The sequence below is a fragment of the Amblyomma americanum genome, chromosome 7, assembly GCF_052857255.1.
Source record: "Amblyomma americanum isolate KBUSLIRL-KWMA chromosome 7, ASM5285725v1, whole genome shotgun sequence".
NCBI lineage: Eukaryota > Metazoa > Arthropoda > Arachnida > Ixodida > Ixodidae > Amblyomma > Amblyomma americanum.
The window spans coordinates 80,861,051-80,878,212 of NC_135503.1; the positions used below are offsets into that span (position 1 = coordinate 80,861,051).

The following is a 17,162-nucleotide window of genomic DNA, read 5'->3' on the forward strand; positions in this document are numbered from 1 at the left end:
GCATTCAAACTTAACACCCTTAACACAACACAGGCATCTAGGGTCACAAACTTGTCAACTCAGATTACTACTATATAGGTGCCTATTCCATCTCTGACAATCGCCAATGGTTTTAATTTCACCTAACCGAAATACGAGACATAGGCACAGTCCTTCAGGAAGCAAGATTGCTGAAATAGGGCACTATCTTTTTCTGTCCTTCACAAGTACTTGAAAGTAAAACGCCCGACAACAACCCCAACTGTCCAGAAATGAGCAACATACCTAGTTTATGACAAGAAAGCTATATAACATGCTCCCACTAAGTTCTGTCAATATGGCTTTCGAAGCATTACAGTTATGGTAAAAAGAAACAAGGGGCGTGCGTTTAAACGACAGCTCAGCAGTCCAACTAAGAGCAAAGAAGAAACCATCACGCTAGTTGCTGGAATTGAGACCTAACCTGACCAAATTAATTGTGCCCTTTACGGCGCGACGCTAGTAATGCCTTTCTCAGCCAAACTGCACACAGTGTGGGCTCCCGAAGCCTCCAATAATCTATGTGCCGAGTCGGATGCAGGGCATGGATAATATCTTCGCGACAAACATGCAACGGCACTGTAACATCAAATGCACAGTCTTGTCAATACCCAAAGCTATTAGATTTTTTTTTTTTTTGGGGGGGGGGGGCGGGGTTCAGTGACAGCAACGATAGAAACAGTGCGACCGCGGTGCAAACAGCTCCTGAGCTATCAGCAGGGATTACCAAGCGCTAACAGCGCTGCATGGCCAGCAAAGTCCACCCGCTGCTTGCAGGGAGGCGCGTATGGCAGCAGTTAGCGTAGGTCGCTAGTTGAGCTGGGTAAAGGGTTCTGCACGAATTCGAAGGCCATGAGCAGCGGTCGGGGCAGCACAGCTTCGGCGCAGCACAAACCAAGAGCCCCTTCATACACACCTCTTGCAGTCGCGCGACACGCCGCAGGCGCTCTTCGGAGTCCGTCGTAAACGACGCCACTTCTGCTGCTCTAATGTAGGGCACTGACCGAGCTGGAAGTAACGGTCCTAGCCAACTGTGCTTAAGAAAATACTAACCACACACGCCTCGCGCAGTGCAAGCGCGCGCATCTGCATGCGCACTCAAGAAAAGAACCTCGCTGGCCATTCAAATTTCGTCCGCGAGAAGTAGAGGCGCTGCTGATGCTCTCAATCCGCTGATGATGATACGAAAGTGGGTCCTTCTAGCGGGCTTTTAAAAACCACCACTAAAGCCACTATCGCCACTTAAACAAAAAGCAAAAAAACAATAAACTATTTTTTTATTTGGATTTATTTTCTGCAACTTTCTCGCACACATCCCGAGCACCGTGAAAAGATACGAAAAGGGACGATCCAATCCAGCTATTAGCGCTATTAGGCCTCGCAGGCGGCCGTTTTTAATCGTGTTGTTTTGAGTGCGAGGACTGCGTGGTTTTTCTCTTTCATGGTTTTGCACACTGCTTGCACTGTTTCTAACTTTTAACTTTTTCCGTTCAGTGTCTTCTTGCATATCATTGATAACGAGCACTTTTGTTTGACATCGCAGTGCGGTACCACGCGTAGGTGTAGTCGCTAGTGAGAACGTTTGCCATACTACAGCCATACTTTGATCAGCAAGGATTAAGGGTGAAACAACGACTAGCCGCCGCAATAAATATATTAATAAAGCCTGCTCGGGTATCGTAGGCTGCGCGCGATGGCATGCCTGCCTGTCGCGTATGAAACTCAGTTGGATTTCTACAGCCGGCCCAATGAAGGTAAATGACATGACCAGTGACCTGCCGCAATGTATCTTGGCGGCTGACCCCTCGCCCTGCCTCCGCAAACTGTGGATGGGGACGTGTCGCAAAATCGCACGGCTCGTTCGTAAGGAGCGAGCCTACCTTTCGTCGCGTTTTTCACGTTCTTTATGTGTTTTCAGTATTTATTTAAGTACCCGAAGGGCCCGGCTGGGCATTACATGGGGGGGGGGCAGCAAATAACAAAAATGCTGAAGTGTTCACATCATACATAATACAGAGAAAAAAATGAAAGAACAAAGTGTTAATTATGAAATTGGGTCGGTCTTATACATCGTGGGCATGGTGCTGTGTACAATAAACAAAAATAATATGTACACGTACAAGTCAAAACAAAGGTACAAGGCGGCAAGTTCAAACAGATTACAATGCTGCGCCTGATTCAAGAAATTTAAGTAACGATGAACGGGAAGACGATGATTCGTTAATAGCCACAATGCTAGCAGGAGTGTTAATATGTCAGACATATTTTTGACGGGCTAAGAAAGCACTTACACGGTTGGAGTACAGTAGTTGGCGATAAAGATTGCACTCCAGTGCGCGCGGCAGGCGAAGCAACGGCGAGTTGCGTCGTCGTTTCAGCTGTTTTGCCACTTTCGTTTGCCTTGTAAGTTTCTGGTATGTCATATATAGTTAGCATTACTCCAACATCACTTGGCAGGCACATATGTGACATGCTTTTGATGCCGAGCACAAACGGTCAAAATGTCACATTGGATACTGCTCTAAACGCATGTAACAGGAGTTGTATGATGAATGTTCTGTAGCAATACAAAACGTGCCTTTCTTATTACAGCATCCAACAGAGAATGAATGGCGTGATATGGTAGCAGGCTTTTGGCAACAGTGGCAATTTCCAAACTGCTTAGGTGCAGTTGATGGTAAACACACAAAAAGCGACCAAAGCAGTCTGGAAACCTCTGCTTCAACTATACAAGGTATGGCAGTGTTAGTTCTGTTTAATTCATTACAGTACTAAAGGATTTAAAATCTCTGCCATAGCATCATGTGCAATGTAGCACACACGTTACGTGCAGTTCTATATGCTTCCTTGCATGGCACCTACTCTTTTATATTGATGGCAGTAGTTGATAGCAGATACCAGTTCAGGCTGGTAGTTGTCGGTGCTCCTGGGTGCCTCAGGGACTGAGGGATGTTCAAGGACTCCCCTGTTGGTAAAAGGCTTCAGAAAGGCAAGCTCAACCTGCCGAGGGCAGCCCAACTGCCAGGGTCAACCACGATTTTGCCTCGCATGTTTGTCGGCGACAAGGCATTTCAGCTCCGTCCTGATTTTATGCGACCGCTACCGGACAGGTGGACAAACAGTGAAGAGGTAGTTTTCAATTACTGCCCAAAACGTGCAAGGTATCTACTGGTAGCATGGAGCAAAATTTACTGCTTTCAGCCTTGCTTTGTGAGAACGAAAACTTTTTTTATACGACAGCAAAAAAGTCCTCTTTCTACAGTGCATACAGAACGGAAAGAACAAAATTTAACAAAAAGATATGTGTGTAAGTCCTGTCATTTTGGGATGTTCATTATCTTTGTTTGAATCTGCAGAGTGCAGTTTGTCTTCTGGAATGACACAACTTAGCTGTCCATTTTCTAGTTTGCAAAATTTGTTATCACCAGAGAAAACATTTTGCAGCGGTGCAGGGTCACATATAATAGGGAGTCTAAGATAAAATTATGAACGAAAGAGGTTGGAAGAAGACGATGAGGTTGGCGACAAGGATGGCGTGGATTAACCGAAGACTAAAGAAGGTGAAGAAGAAGCATTCGGTGAGGTGGAAAGAGATGATTGGTGGAGAAGAGAACAAGACAACGACAAGGATTACGTGGAGAGCAATTTTTAGCGTGTTGCAGCTCAAAGCTAGCGCTCTTCCTGAAAGAAAGAAAGAAAGCTGTGTTCACTAGAAGAGTTTGCCGATACTGCAGACCAATTTCTCGAGGATCAAGGGCTAAGAAATATTAGTAAGGCAAGGGAGGAAACACAAAGGTCCCAGAGACAGATGCGACAAAACCAAGAGCATATGGCGGTGCATCTAAGGTGCCAGTAAGGTGTTTTCTCTGCGGCAAGGTGGGACACCTTGCAGTTGACTGTCGGACTAGTAGCGTAGCTCAAAAGACACAGGTTGTGTGTCAAGGTTGTAAGAGGAGGGGTCATACTCTGGATGAGTGCCGATACAGAACGCAGGACCGAGCTGCATACGTTGTCGACTCTCGGGCAGAACTTGTCACACCTCCTGAAGTTCCACAGCTGAAAGGAAAGCAAACGCCGCTGGAAAATGAGGCGGTGAGTGGAACAACCAAGTTGAAAGCAAGAGTGCCGGTTGTGGTTGGGAAATAGGAGACCGTCCTATATTAGTGCTTAGAGACAGCAGAGCCAACACAGTTTTGGTTCGTAGAAGCCTGGTGAAGGACGAGGATCTTACAGAGGAAGCGTCGGCCGTCATTCTTGTAGATAGCACAGCAAGGTACCTTCCTGAAGCCAGGATTCTAGTGTCCACGTACCCGCCGCGGTGGCTCAGTGGTTAGGGCGCTCGACTACTCATCCGGAGTTCCCGGGTTCGAACCCGACCGCGGCGGCTGCGTTTTTATGGAGGAAAAACGCTAAGGCGTCCGTGTGCTGTGCGATGTCAGTGCACGTTAAAGATCCCCAGGTGGTCGAAATTATTCCGGAGCCCTCCACTACGGACCTATTTGTTCTTCTCTTCTTTCACTCCCTCCTTTATCCCTTCCCTTACGGCGCGGTTCAGGTGTCCAACGATATATGAGACAGATACTGCGCCATTTCCTTTCCCTAAAAAAACCAATTATTATTATTATTAGTGTCCACGCCATATTGTACTGGACAGGTAGTGGCGAAATGCGTAGAGCAACCCATCTACGATCTCAACTTGGGAAACATTACAGGAGCAAAAAGTGTCGAGGACCCTGATCCTGAGTGGAGGATGCTCGACGTTGAAGAACACCAAAAAGACGAAAGGCCCACGACAGCTCAGGCGGGTGATGGGGCAGTCAGTTTCTCGTCGGCCGTGGAGACAAGAGCTCAAGCGACAGCCCTAGCAACACAGCGCCCGTTCTCTACTCCCGTTACGATGTGTCTGAGCGTAACACCAGGCGAAATTGCAATTAGGCAAAGAGAAGACCCGAGCTTGAAGGCCTGCTTCGAAAAAGTCGGGGAAAAAGTGAAAAGAAAGAGGAGTCGTACGTCATTCGAATGTCAATTGGTAAACGGTCTTCTGCACAGGGATTGCATATCTAGCTCAGGATGGCGGGTCCAACAGCTGGTGTTACCGAAAGATATGAGAGAGACAGTGTTATGCTTAGGACATGACGCCATTATGGCCGGTCACCAGGGTGTTCAAAAAACGATGTCTAGGATCACCGAGGAGTTCTTCTGGCCAGGTGTCCAGAGTGACGTTAAGCGCTTTGTTCACTCATGTGACGTGTGCCAGCGCACAGTTTCGAAGGGAAGAGTTGGTCCCGTACCTCTGGGCAAGATGCCAGCCGTCGACCTACTGTTTGAAAGAGTGGTTATTGACATTGTGGGGATAATCTCTCCAGTTTCCGCCTGAGGCAATAGATATGTGCTTACTCTGGTTGACGTGGCCAGTCGTTATCTTGACGCTATTCCATTGAAGGCTATTGACAGTATTCAAGTCGCGGAGGGTCTTGTGGAGATGTTCTCGCGTTATGGGTTCCCGAGGGAAGTTTTGAGTGACCGGGGCTCGAACTTCACATCGGAACTATTGAAGGAGGTTAACCGCCTTTTGTCAGTAAGGCAGTTATTGACAACGCCTTACCATCCCATCTGTAATGTGCTTGTAGAGCGGTTCAACGGCACCCTCAAAAATATGATCAAGAAAATGTGCCAGGAGAGACCTACTGATTGGGATAGATATCTCCCAGCTCTTTTGTTCGCTTACCGCGAAGTACCGCAAATGAGTCTTGGTTTCTCGCCCTTCGAGATGTTGTATGGGAGAACAGTTAGAGCTCCACTTGCCATACTCAAGGAGCTGTGGGCTAATAAGGAGATTGCATCAGATCTCAAGACAACATACACATACGTTCTTGAGTTGCGGGACAAGTTGGAGGAAACATGCAGGCTTGCACATCAAGGCCTGGAAAGGGCGCACGAACGCTATAAGGGATACTATGACAAGAATGCCACTCATAGAAATCTGAATCCGGGCGACAGGGTTCTCATCCTGCTACCCACGGATCATAATAAGTTACTGTTGCAGTGGAAGGGCCCTTACCTTGTGACGCGGAAGAAAAGTGACGCGGATTATGAGATATTGATATTGAGAAGAACTATGAAGAAAGAAGTCCCGTACGGCGGTACGCCCCCAAGGCAGCATGCTCGGTAGTGGCAGAGGAGAAAGGTTATGTTGCCGAGGCACCCACGTGCAGTGGGAAGAAAAGTGTAGGATGGGATGAGATACTTATAATGCCCCACTTGAATGAACACATACGGCCACAGCTCTACTCCAAATCAAAGAGGATGTGTTTTAGGGTGAGCCGGGCAAAACGGAGGTCATATGTTGCAAATTAGACCTCTCTACAGATAGAGCCAGCTAAACCGCTCTAGCTATCTATGGAATGTATCTTTTTGGTGTTGTTGCTGTCGTTGTTATGTGATTATACAACGGAGTGTGTTGTGGACATTAACATGTTTATCAAGGATGCCGTACGGACAACGGCAGTGGTGTATTAGTGTTCCGAAAGTGCAGTTTGGTGTGCTGTCTTTGTGGTGTGGTTTTGGTGTGTGCTGGACATTGCGGTGTGTTGTGTACTGGGTCCAAAATCGCCACAGAAGATAGTCGGTTGGCTGGATGGCTTGAAGATGAGGATGACGTGAGCAGTTTTTCATGGAAAAAACTCTTGAGAGAGGGGGCCCTTGTCACATATAATAGGGAGTCTAAAATAAAATTATGAACTAAAGAGGTTGGAAGAAGACGACGAGGTTGGCGATAAGGATGACGTGGATTAACCGAAGACTAAAGAAGGTGAAGAAGCATTCGGTGAGGTGGAAAGAGATGATTGGTGAAGAAGAGAAGAAGAAGAAGAAGAAGAAGAAGAAGAAGAAGAAGAAGAAGAAGAAGAAGAAGAAGAAGAAGAAGAAGAAGAAGAAGAAGAAGAAGAAGAAGAAGACTACAAGGATTACGTGGACTAACGCCAAGGCTATAAAAGCGCCAGGGAGAGTAAGGCACGGGGGGAAGAACAGAGAGGCGGATGCTGCGGCGGGTCAGGGACACTTTGGCTGGAAGAGAGCGACGCCGGCTGCTGCTCTGGTGAGCTCGCGTTCTACGGCTTCGCATCGTGGACTTCCTGCCGTTCCTGAGCCCGTTTCTGGGAGTCAACGGAGGACGCTACCACATGCTACGGCCAGGTGTGTCTCCAGCGCTGTTGCCACCCATCCGGGTGGTGCCCCCAACGCCAACACCGGCGTCACCTCCACGGGCGCTTGGCCCGGGAGCTTGTACGACGCAGCCAGCAACGCCACCAGCGACGCCAGCCGCAGCACGCCAAATGCCATCTCGATTCCGGCTACTGTACCCATACAACGCCGCATCTGCACCGAACCAACCGTGAGCACGAGCGCCGACCACTAGTATCAGAAAGCTAGTAGTAGACGCTAGTAGCAGCGTTCCCGGGTCGTGCGTATTTATAGTCTTTGTGTTTTGTGGTAGTTTTGGTTAATTAGTTTTGTGTGCTTGTGTGCGTGTCACGTAGGGTTATTAAATGTGCGTCTGTGTGGATACACCTGTCGCCTAGTCCATTCTTTCGGTCCGAGTGTTATCCGGGGAGATCCGTGACATGCAGAATGAGTGCACCTGTCTTTCTTGCTGAAGCAGTGCTTTTTTTAAACAAACCGACTTTTTGTGTTGCAGGAGGTGTGCAAAGAATGCGTTCAGTATTCTTGCTTCACGGTGAAGAATCTACGATACAGCATTCACCTGCAGCCAAGTTATGTCGGCAGTGGTGTGGAAGCAACATGCATACTGCACAATTTCTTGAGCACAATGAGTGCATCAGGATCGGACTACTGCCCTGCTGGATATGCCAACTCTGAAGACATATTAGGCAACGTCTTAAAGGGAGCACGGCGAATTGAGACACCAGGCAAAACGGCTATGTTAGAGCTCCAAGGCACAAGGACCTGCAACTGCTCACAAGCTGAAGTTAATGTCCACAGGAATTTCATTAATCTTTTTCTAACGAGGGCCAGGTGCCATGGCAATAAAGTCTGCCTGAAGTATGGAGGCCAGTGCGACACCAGCTGCCATAAGTGCTGAAGGGGAGGCTTATCAGTATTGTAATTGCAGCTAGGCTTGCTGAAAATCCAGCTGAATTTTGGTGGTATTGTTGCATCCCGCCTCCATCAAAATGCAGTGTTGAAAACCCCAAAGCAGTTATTGCTTTAAGATGAAAACGTTCAAGCCACTGCCATTTGTATCATTGTCACAAGTAGTAGGCGGCACCCTTGATTGCAACGGAGGGTTGTGCAACTCTGAGAACACACCCGGGGATTTGCTGATTAAGAGTCCAACAACTTGCTTGAGGGTCCGACAGCAGGGGGATAAAACACTAAAGCAATGGGAAGCTGTCGTGAACGATTAGGGGAGCTGATCGAAAGGCCGTGGAAGTAACGAGGGCTCCGGTGTGCAATCAGTGCCACAACGCTAAAGCCGCAGGTCCGAGTGTGGGATATTTACACTGCCTAAACCGGGAACCATCGGATCAGTGAGGGCTTCTGGTGGGCACCAGTACCGCAACGCTGACTCCGATGGTCTACGGCAAGCTTAGGGAAGAGAAGGGTAGGGCCAACGCTTCCTCGTAGCTCAGGGACTATTGGCTCCCGTCGGTTCCGACTGCCCTTTTTTATACCCTACGGATTGCACCATGGCAGTGAAAGAAGCTGTTAATTATTTCAAGGTTTGGGTTGGTGACTGTTTTTACCCCTGTCGGACCTCATCGCGGGCTGTTCTCACTGCTTTATTTTTCTTCAAAAGTACAGGTGGTGCTGCTGCATTACATTCCCCCCTTGCACAAAAAAGTGGTGAGTGTCCTCACTCACAGGTTCTTCATACAAAAATAATGCTATTACAAAAATAATGCGTATTGCAGTGATAATGTAATACATAACGCTGCAATACACTGTACATATGGCTGTAGTCCTTGGAATTGTTTCCCAGCGCGTTGTGGCGCAGTCACACTCGCTCTCACGATCATCTGTTACTCGAGCATGTTCGCTCTGGGCTTCATAGCTTTGGGCTTCAGGGGAGAGGGAGTGGAGCCAAATTCGACTGTTCCTTTGTGGAGTACGAACACGTGTACGCACACGCTACACTTGTTCACGCATGTATGTGTGCACAGTTTGATGATTAGTTAGCATGATGTCACGAAATGTTGTGCGGTTCCTGCGTGCTTTTTTCATGCACTCACACCCGTATGACACTTCACACACGAACGTATCGCACTTCACACACGTACACACATCACTTTATAGACAAAGTCGTCATGTTGTGGGGGCACTATGTGGCGACGGGTCCTTTCACTGGTAGTTTTGGCATTGTCGCATGGGCATTGTCCGATGCATCGAAGAACTCATCACCGTCACTGTCATTAGATGGGAACTCATCGCTCCATTGCAACCTTTGTGCCGATGGTTGCGCGTTCATCGGAGTTGCGTCCCTCGGGGCCGGTGGTTGCGTTGTCGTCGCGGCATCCGCGGCGATTTTCTACTTCCCAATCGTTTTCCGTGGTTTGTCTCGCGAGGCGGAAGGGATCATGGTAGGGGTGCAGAAATTTTGACGTGCGGCCTCGCTTGGATGTAGGCATGCGTACATAAATGAGATCACCAGCAGTCAGTGGTTGCATGCGATGTGTTTGATCGTACCGCAGCTTATTTGCCTCCTGTGCCCTTCGTGTTCTCGCTCTAGTACCAGCGCTCTCGCGTTATTCCATCGGTGCATTGTCTCCTCGTTTGTCTGACCCATTGTATCCCCAGGGACTGCCCCCAGGGGCCGCATCAATCGGCAGTGTTGGCTTGTGGCAGTAGGCCAAAAAAAAGAATAGCCAGTCGTCTCTTGCACGGATGAGTTGCATGCGAATGTCACGAAGGGGAGGAATTGATTCCAGTCGTGGTGATCGGACGAGACGTATTGGCTGATGATCTCGGTGAGTGTATGATTGAAGCGCTCGCAAGGACCGTTTGTTTGAGGGTGATACGCCGTTGTGCACGTGTGGTTTGTGTAAGTGAGACAGAACAGCTCTTCTATAATATCAGCCACAAAATATTGTCCTCTATTTTTAATTACCTGCTCTGGCGCTCCGTGCCGTAGAACCACTGTTTCCAGGAATGCCTTTGCGGCGTTTGCAGCTGTTGCTTCTGGGAAGGTGACAGTTTCTGCCCACTTTGTGTGGTAGTCAATCGGTACAATCAAATGCCGGTTTCCGCCTGAGGGCGGCGTCAGAGGGCCCAAGAAATTCATCCCGAGCTGCTAAAAAGGGCGCCAAGCGGGCGGTACGACTACAACACGCTGGGTGGTTTAGTCGGTGGGGTCTTACGCGTTTAGCAGTCTGGGCAGGACAGGACGTATCTCGTTATGTCGGCAAACATTTTTGGCCAAAAGTAGCGCTGGCTGATTTTCTCCAAAGTTCTCTTCATGCCTAGGTGCCCTGCTATTATGTCGTTGTGACAGGACGCCAGAATTTCTCAGCGTAGTGGTTTTGGAACTGCTAAGGCGAGTCTGTCTTCCTTGAAACCTTTGGCTCTTCTGAATAGTACCCCGCCTTGTAGGCTGAAGGCTCTAGCTGTCCGGCGGATTCTTCTCTAAACCGGCTCTTGTGGGTTTCTCAGGTGGTCGATAATTGGCTTCAAGAAGTGGTCCTCCTCTTGAAGTTTAATTGTCCTTAACCTCTGTTCGTCCGCAAGGAAAAGCAGCATATCTTCACAGGAAGGGGTGGTATCATCTGCATCATGTGGGAAGCGAGAGAGAGCGTCCGCGTTCGAGTTCTTGACACCTAACCGATGTTTGAGGCTGACGTTGAACTCCTGGGGAAGTAAACTGCCATCGCGTGAGGCAGCCATTCGGATTTTTGGTTGTCATGAGCCATGTCAGGCTGACTTGGTCGGTGACAGCAGTAAATGGAATCCCAAATTCCCAAATAGGTATCGTCGCAATTGTCTGACAGCAATTACTATAGCGAGGCATTCCTGTTCGGTGGTGCTGTAGTTCCTTTCGGCCTTTTCTAGGTGTCGGCTGGTGTAACTGACCACGAACTCTTCTGTGCCGTTCTTGTGCACAAGGACTGCGCCGATCCCATACCCGCAGGTGTCTGTTTGGACCTCAACCGGCAATCTGGGATTAAAAAGCCGTAGTACCGGTGAATTGATCAGGCGCTGCTTTAGCTCCTTGAAGGCATTTTGGCATTCGCCGCCCCATTCCCAGGCTTTACCTGTTTTGGTGAGTTCCATGAGTAGCCGCAAGATGCGAGCAAAATCTTTCACAAAATGTCTATAGTAGTTACCGAGGCGAAGGAAGCTGTGTACTTGCTTCACGTTCTTCGGTGCCCTCGCTTGCTCGATCGTATGGACGTTGCTGGGGTCGGGTCTTGGCGACTGCCCATCGGTTATGTGGCTGAGGTACTTAATACTGTCTGCCGCGATGTGGCATTTTCTAGGCTGTAGGCAGATTCCCGCTGAATCCAGTGCGCTAAGGACACTCCTGAGGTTACTTAAGTGGTCGTCAGCGGTCTTAGAGAAGACGATAACGTCAGCGTATGCAAGGGAGACTTTCCAGAGCTGGCACGTTAACATTTGTTAATCATGCGTTGAAATATGGCAGGAGCATTACAGAGACCAAAGGGGGCAACATTGAATTCGTAGAGTCCGTGCATCATGGAAAAGGCAGTTTTCTCCTTGTCAGCCTCCTGGATGGGAACTTGCCAATACGTAGACGCCACGTCTAATGTGAGGTAATGGGAGCCTTGCAGTGTATTCACGACATCGTCTACTCGAGGAAGTGGATGTACATCATTAGTGACAGGGGGGCAACGGTCAACAACTCAAACCTTGATATAATTAATGGCTTCTTTCACTCCCGTGGTACAATCTGTAGGGTATAAAAAAGGGCAGTCGGGAGCGACGGGAAGTAGTGGTCCCCGAGCTACACTACCCCTTTCTTCCCTAAGCTAGCCGTGGACAGTCGGAGTCAGCACTGCGGTACTGGTGCCCACCAGAAGCCCTCACTGACTTGATGGTTCCCGGTTGAGGCAGTGTAAATATCCCGTGCTAGGACCCGTGGACTTGGGTTGGGGCACTGGTTGCAGACTGGAGCTCTCGTTACTTCCATGGCCTCCAATCAGCTCCCCTAATTGTTCGCGGCAGCGTCCCGCTGCATTAGTGTTTTATCCCCCTGCTGTCGGACCCTCAAGCAAGTTGTTGTACTCTTATCAACAGACCCCCGGGTCTGTTCTCCGAGTTGCACAACCCTCCGTCGCAATCAAGGATGCTCTCTACTACTCGTGACAAAGTGGTGGAGGTGCGGGGTGCACTCAACCTGTACCATGAATGAAAAAAAATCGTGAACGCAGCAACGTCACGACCGCCGGAAACGAACTTAGGCAATGAATCCGCCATGCATCGACCCGATCGAAAAATGGCAAGACGAGTGTGAACATCAACGGAGGTCTCTAAATGAGCGATTTGACCGGTTGCTTGAAATTAAAACCATGGCTAAACGAGTATCAAAGTAAAGAAGTGCCATAAGATTAATGACAGAAGGTTTTATTGAGCACGTTCTGCGTACTTGCACAATCAAAATAGCTATGGACGGCAGCACCGATACCTATCAGCAGCAAGCATGGCTTTGTGGCCACCTCCGCATTTTTTCGCAAAGACCGATGAGGACGTTTAAGACTGGATTCGTCTGTATGAACGCTATTCGGCAGCAGTAGGGTGGTCCTACACGCAGAAGGTGCACAATCTCATTTTCGCTTTCGGCGACAAGGCCCGCCAGCCGTGCTACGGGAATCACCAACATGGCAACTCGAAACCTGGACCAGTGGAAGCAGGCCTTCTGCGACAGTTTTTCCGGAGAAGATGTTAGAGATAGGGCTTACATCCAGCTACAAAAGAGGTGGCAGCAGCCCGACGAAACACCTCGAGAGTATGTGGCAAGCGTACTGCATCTGTGCTTGGGCCAACACCTCCGTGACAGACTGAAAAAGTGCGCTGCCCGTTGCGAGGGCTGCAGCCAGAAATGATGTAAAGGGTATCCATATCCAACCCCAAAACACCGACTGACTTCCTGCAGCACTTGCAAAGGCTAACGCACGTAGGTGCTGTGGCGCGGTACGCCACGGCGGCCATGCCAACTCATCCCCTCCCAGGCTTTGCAGCGGCCTCGCCGTTTTTATCGGCGGCTTCCGGTGATTCAAGAAGCACCACTGCGCCTAAGCACAACTGGGGGATGCCTCCGAGTGATGAGGCATCGACTGCACGAGTCGTAACGACTGAAATGTTCGACGCCCTACAAGAGAGTGTGAAGGCCCTCACCTGTACCATCGAACAGTTAGCCTGTCCTGCACCTCCACCACTTTGTCGCTAGTAGTTGGGAGCACCCTTGATTGCGACGGAGGGTTGTGCAACTCAGAGAACAGACCCGGGGGTTATTTGATTATAAGAGTCCGACAACTTGCTTGAGGGTCCGAGAGAACACTAACGCAACGGGACGCTGCCGCAAACGATAAGGGGAGCTGATCGGAGGCCATGGAAGTAAAGAGGGCTCCAGTGTGCAGCCAGTGCTGCAATGCTAAGTCCACGAGTCTGAGCATGGGATATTTACACTGCCACGACCGGAACCATCGGATCAGTGAGAACTTCTGGTGGGCACCAGTACCGCAGTGGTGACTCCGACGGTCCACGGGGGGAAGCTTAGGGAAGAGGGGTAGGGCTAACGCTTCCTCGTAGCTCAGGAACTATTGCCTCTCGTCGCTCCTGACTGCCCTTATTTATATCCTACGGGTTGCACCATGGGAGTGAAAGAAGCCATTATTTCAGGGTTTGGGCTGGTGACCATTGCTCCCCCTGTCGGACCTCATCACAGGCTGTTCTCACTTTTTTATTTCTTCAAGAGTACAGGCGGCACTGTTGCACTACATCATTTCAATATCACAGAACATGAAGATACAACATTGTGGGAAAATATTGCGCGTCAGAAACGTAAATTACCTGCTGCTTTGAGTACAGAAATTGATAAATTGAAACTCACAAATAACTCTTCCTGTCTCATTTAAGAAAAATTAACTAGAGAAGTAACTTATGTTTGCCCTGAGCAAATCACGTCTGAAAGAAACTAAAAGGTGAAAATTACCTTATGCATCACATAACAGAAATGAAAATACAAAACTTACCAGCTTCTCTTGAGAAAACATCACATTGCATTAGAAACCACAATGCAGAAAGTCTTCAGTAAATATCACAAATATGTAAAATTACACACATAACTTTTGTCGAACTGACCTAAAACATTTAAACATTTATGGCAGCAGTTGTGACTGTCTTGGAAAGCTTTGTACTTGCATATTTGTACCAGTACATACTTGAAGCCATCTCGCTTCGTTGTATAGCATAATCACAAATTGTAAATAGGAAAAAGCCTGCAGCTATCCAAAGATGCTAAGCGCTGACTTGCTTATCATTATGACTATTTTAACAATGCATACTCCTGCCACAAAAACACAAAAAATAGTACAAGCATGCAATTCTTAGAAAATAATGTTCTACCTGTAAAATTTGAGAGAGATATAGTATAGTAATCATGGTCATCAATTGATTTCACTCATTGCACAATGCACTCGGAAACTTGCCATTCTATCGATCTGCATGACTAAAAGCGCAGGTTAAAAAGAAGCAGCAGTTGGTAACAACAGCTCATGGTCCTTAGTGCACTCTGTTGCTGTACTAAACAGTCACAGCTGTAAACAAAATCAACAATCTTATGTTGCACTTCAGTAAGCAAGTTATGGCATCAGAATTCTTGCGCTTATTTCATCTTGTGATTGCCTTTAACCTTGCTCCTTGGTTAAAGAGACTGATTTTTACAAATTCTCCTTTCCCCCAGGACAGTTGCCAGTTCATATAACCTGCCTGCTCTCTCCAGCCTCTAGAGATACTGAAACTAAGTATTTAAGGTCGCCAAATGTTTGTCTGCCATGGAAACCAAACATCATACTTCACACATGTTGACTTCAGTTTGTACTTCCAGGATTGAAGTGTAATGTACCTTTTTAGTTTGCAGTTCTAACACATGTGTTAGCATAGTTTGTATAGTTGCAATCTGATGCTTATTTTTATGTCGCTTATGTATCGTTTCTGTATGCCACTCCTGCTTGGGTACTCACCTGCAGTATCTTGTAAATAAATTAATAGAACAGCCTGACGGGAGCCAAGGAGCTATTTTCTTAAAAGACAGCACGTGTAAGCACATGTTTACAATCAATGCATATTTATTCTGAGCCAACTACACGGCTCAGAAACAATCACCTTGGGCCTCATACTTGCGACAGAGGCTGTACATTCAGTGTGGCATTTGTGTAGCTTGCTGAAGGTCAACACTGAACATATCCTCCCAAGACCTAGAGTGTAAAACTTACACTTATACTCCGTTTCATACATCAGGTGCAACGCTGTGAAAGATACGGAAGTAGTCCGGACGGGAAAATAAAAGGAGTTGTGTTACTCTGCGCTTGTTCTGTGCCCAAGTGGTCTATGACACGAGAAACCGACAGCGTGTTGTCAGCAATAACAGTGCATTTAATCCAGCTCATGACAAATGTGTTATGTGGTGAGCCTACAGACAAAGCATTTGCTATGTTTCGCACACCACAAATAACGCACTACTTTTTGGTCGCGGATGCAGGCAGCTCAAACAAGAGCGCTAGCTGTGACAGCATTGCACATGATGTTTGGAACGGAGTATAGGTTATAATTTAGGTTCCAGTTCTAATATCTTTTGCTGCTTTTGAAACTTCTGGCTATGTGCTGAGGGATGTCATATATGGAGAAACTCATGACATTTCCAGAAAACAAACGAAAAGTAGAGCTTCTATTTTCACTCCAATGTGTGCTTATGTTATTCACATGTATAGGGAGACAATGGTAAAGAAAAAAAAAGTCAGCCTGAGAATTGCACATACTTTGCTGCTGTCGCAAGCACAGCAGCTTGCATTTGCATATGTGGCCTTTTTGGGCACTGCCTGACATAGGAAGCAATTATCATTCCAAAATGCTTAGCCTCATCAACTTCATTTTATGCTATTATCGAAAGACATTAATTTCGTCGTCATAGACCTTTTTACGGTGTTGTTAGGACCAGCAGCATATTCCCCAACTAACAGTTGTGGCGTATGCTGCATCCCTGTGTCGCTGTCTCCTGCAGCAGTATCTGTACATGTCGAATCCTCTACGTAAATACTTGTGAAAATCTGATCTATTGTCTCGTCTCTGTCGTGGTACAGTCATTGGTTGGCAGTGGCTCCAGGTTACCTGTAGTCCTGAAAAGATACAAGGAAGCAAAGCAGCCTCGCAGCACAATTTTGTAATGACCAGCCGGACAGCTCCTCGAACATGGCGCAGTGATGCTGTCCGAAATCTTGGCTAGCTGCATCATGCAATATAGATGCCAGCTTCTTGAATGACTGGAGGGCAAAGGAACTGGTATGAAAATGCGCATAAACGCCGTGATTGCTAAAAACCATTGGCGGATTAATGATGGCAAAATTTTTGCATCACTGTAAATGACCAGCGTCCTGTACTTTGAAAAGCATAGAGCTCAGCATAATTATGGATGACCAATGACTCTCAGAAACAACATTTGGTCATAAACAAAACCATTTGGTGGAAACGTCGTCGTCATCAAAATATTCTTCGTTGTCGTGTGCTGCAGCAGCACCACTCTTTAGTGTGGGGTTGCGGGCCTTGTGCGACATCCGGAACGTATTGTGACATTCCGTGTGTGCTACGAGGATTCACGTTCGACGGCGCGGCATAGACGGAGACCCGTGACAGCGGCATCATCAATTACCCAGCCATGCTCTTTGAGTGACGACCAGAAAAACCGGTCCCGCCGCCGCCCCGGGGAAACAGGCTTTATCCTCCCCAATTTCCGGTTACATTCCAGGACAAGGGAGCTGTCAGCGGGCCAGAGCGCGCCGTACCACAGCCGACGCTATGCGAAACCGCGAAGACGACATTCTTTCCCTCCCCCCCCCCCCTTTGTCGTGGGCTATCGCCGGGAAGGCACCCACAGCTTCCCAGAAGGGCCGCGACGG

The 17,162-nt window shown here is 48.1% G+C and overlaps 1 protein-coding gene across 1 annotated transcript in view; it reads right to left on the reverse strand.

The window, feature by feature from the left end:
* LOC144097855 (uncharacterized) overlaps nt 1–17,162 on the reverse strand; it is a 91,910-nt gene that overhangs the window by 60,633 nt on the left and 14,115 nt on the right. The window contains exons 2-3 of the mRNA XM_077630467.1: nt 2,881–2,983; nt 935–1,049 (exon numbers count right to left, since the gene is read on the reverse strand). Of these exons, the coding sequence (XP_077486593.1) occupies nt 935–1,049; nt 2,881–2,983 (218 nt within the window). The remainder of the gene's footprint in view (nt 1–934; nt 1,050–2,880; nt 2,984–17,162) is intronic.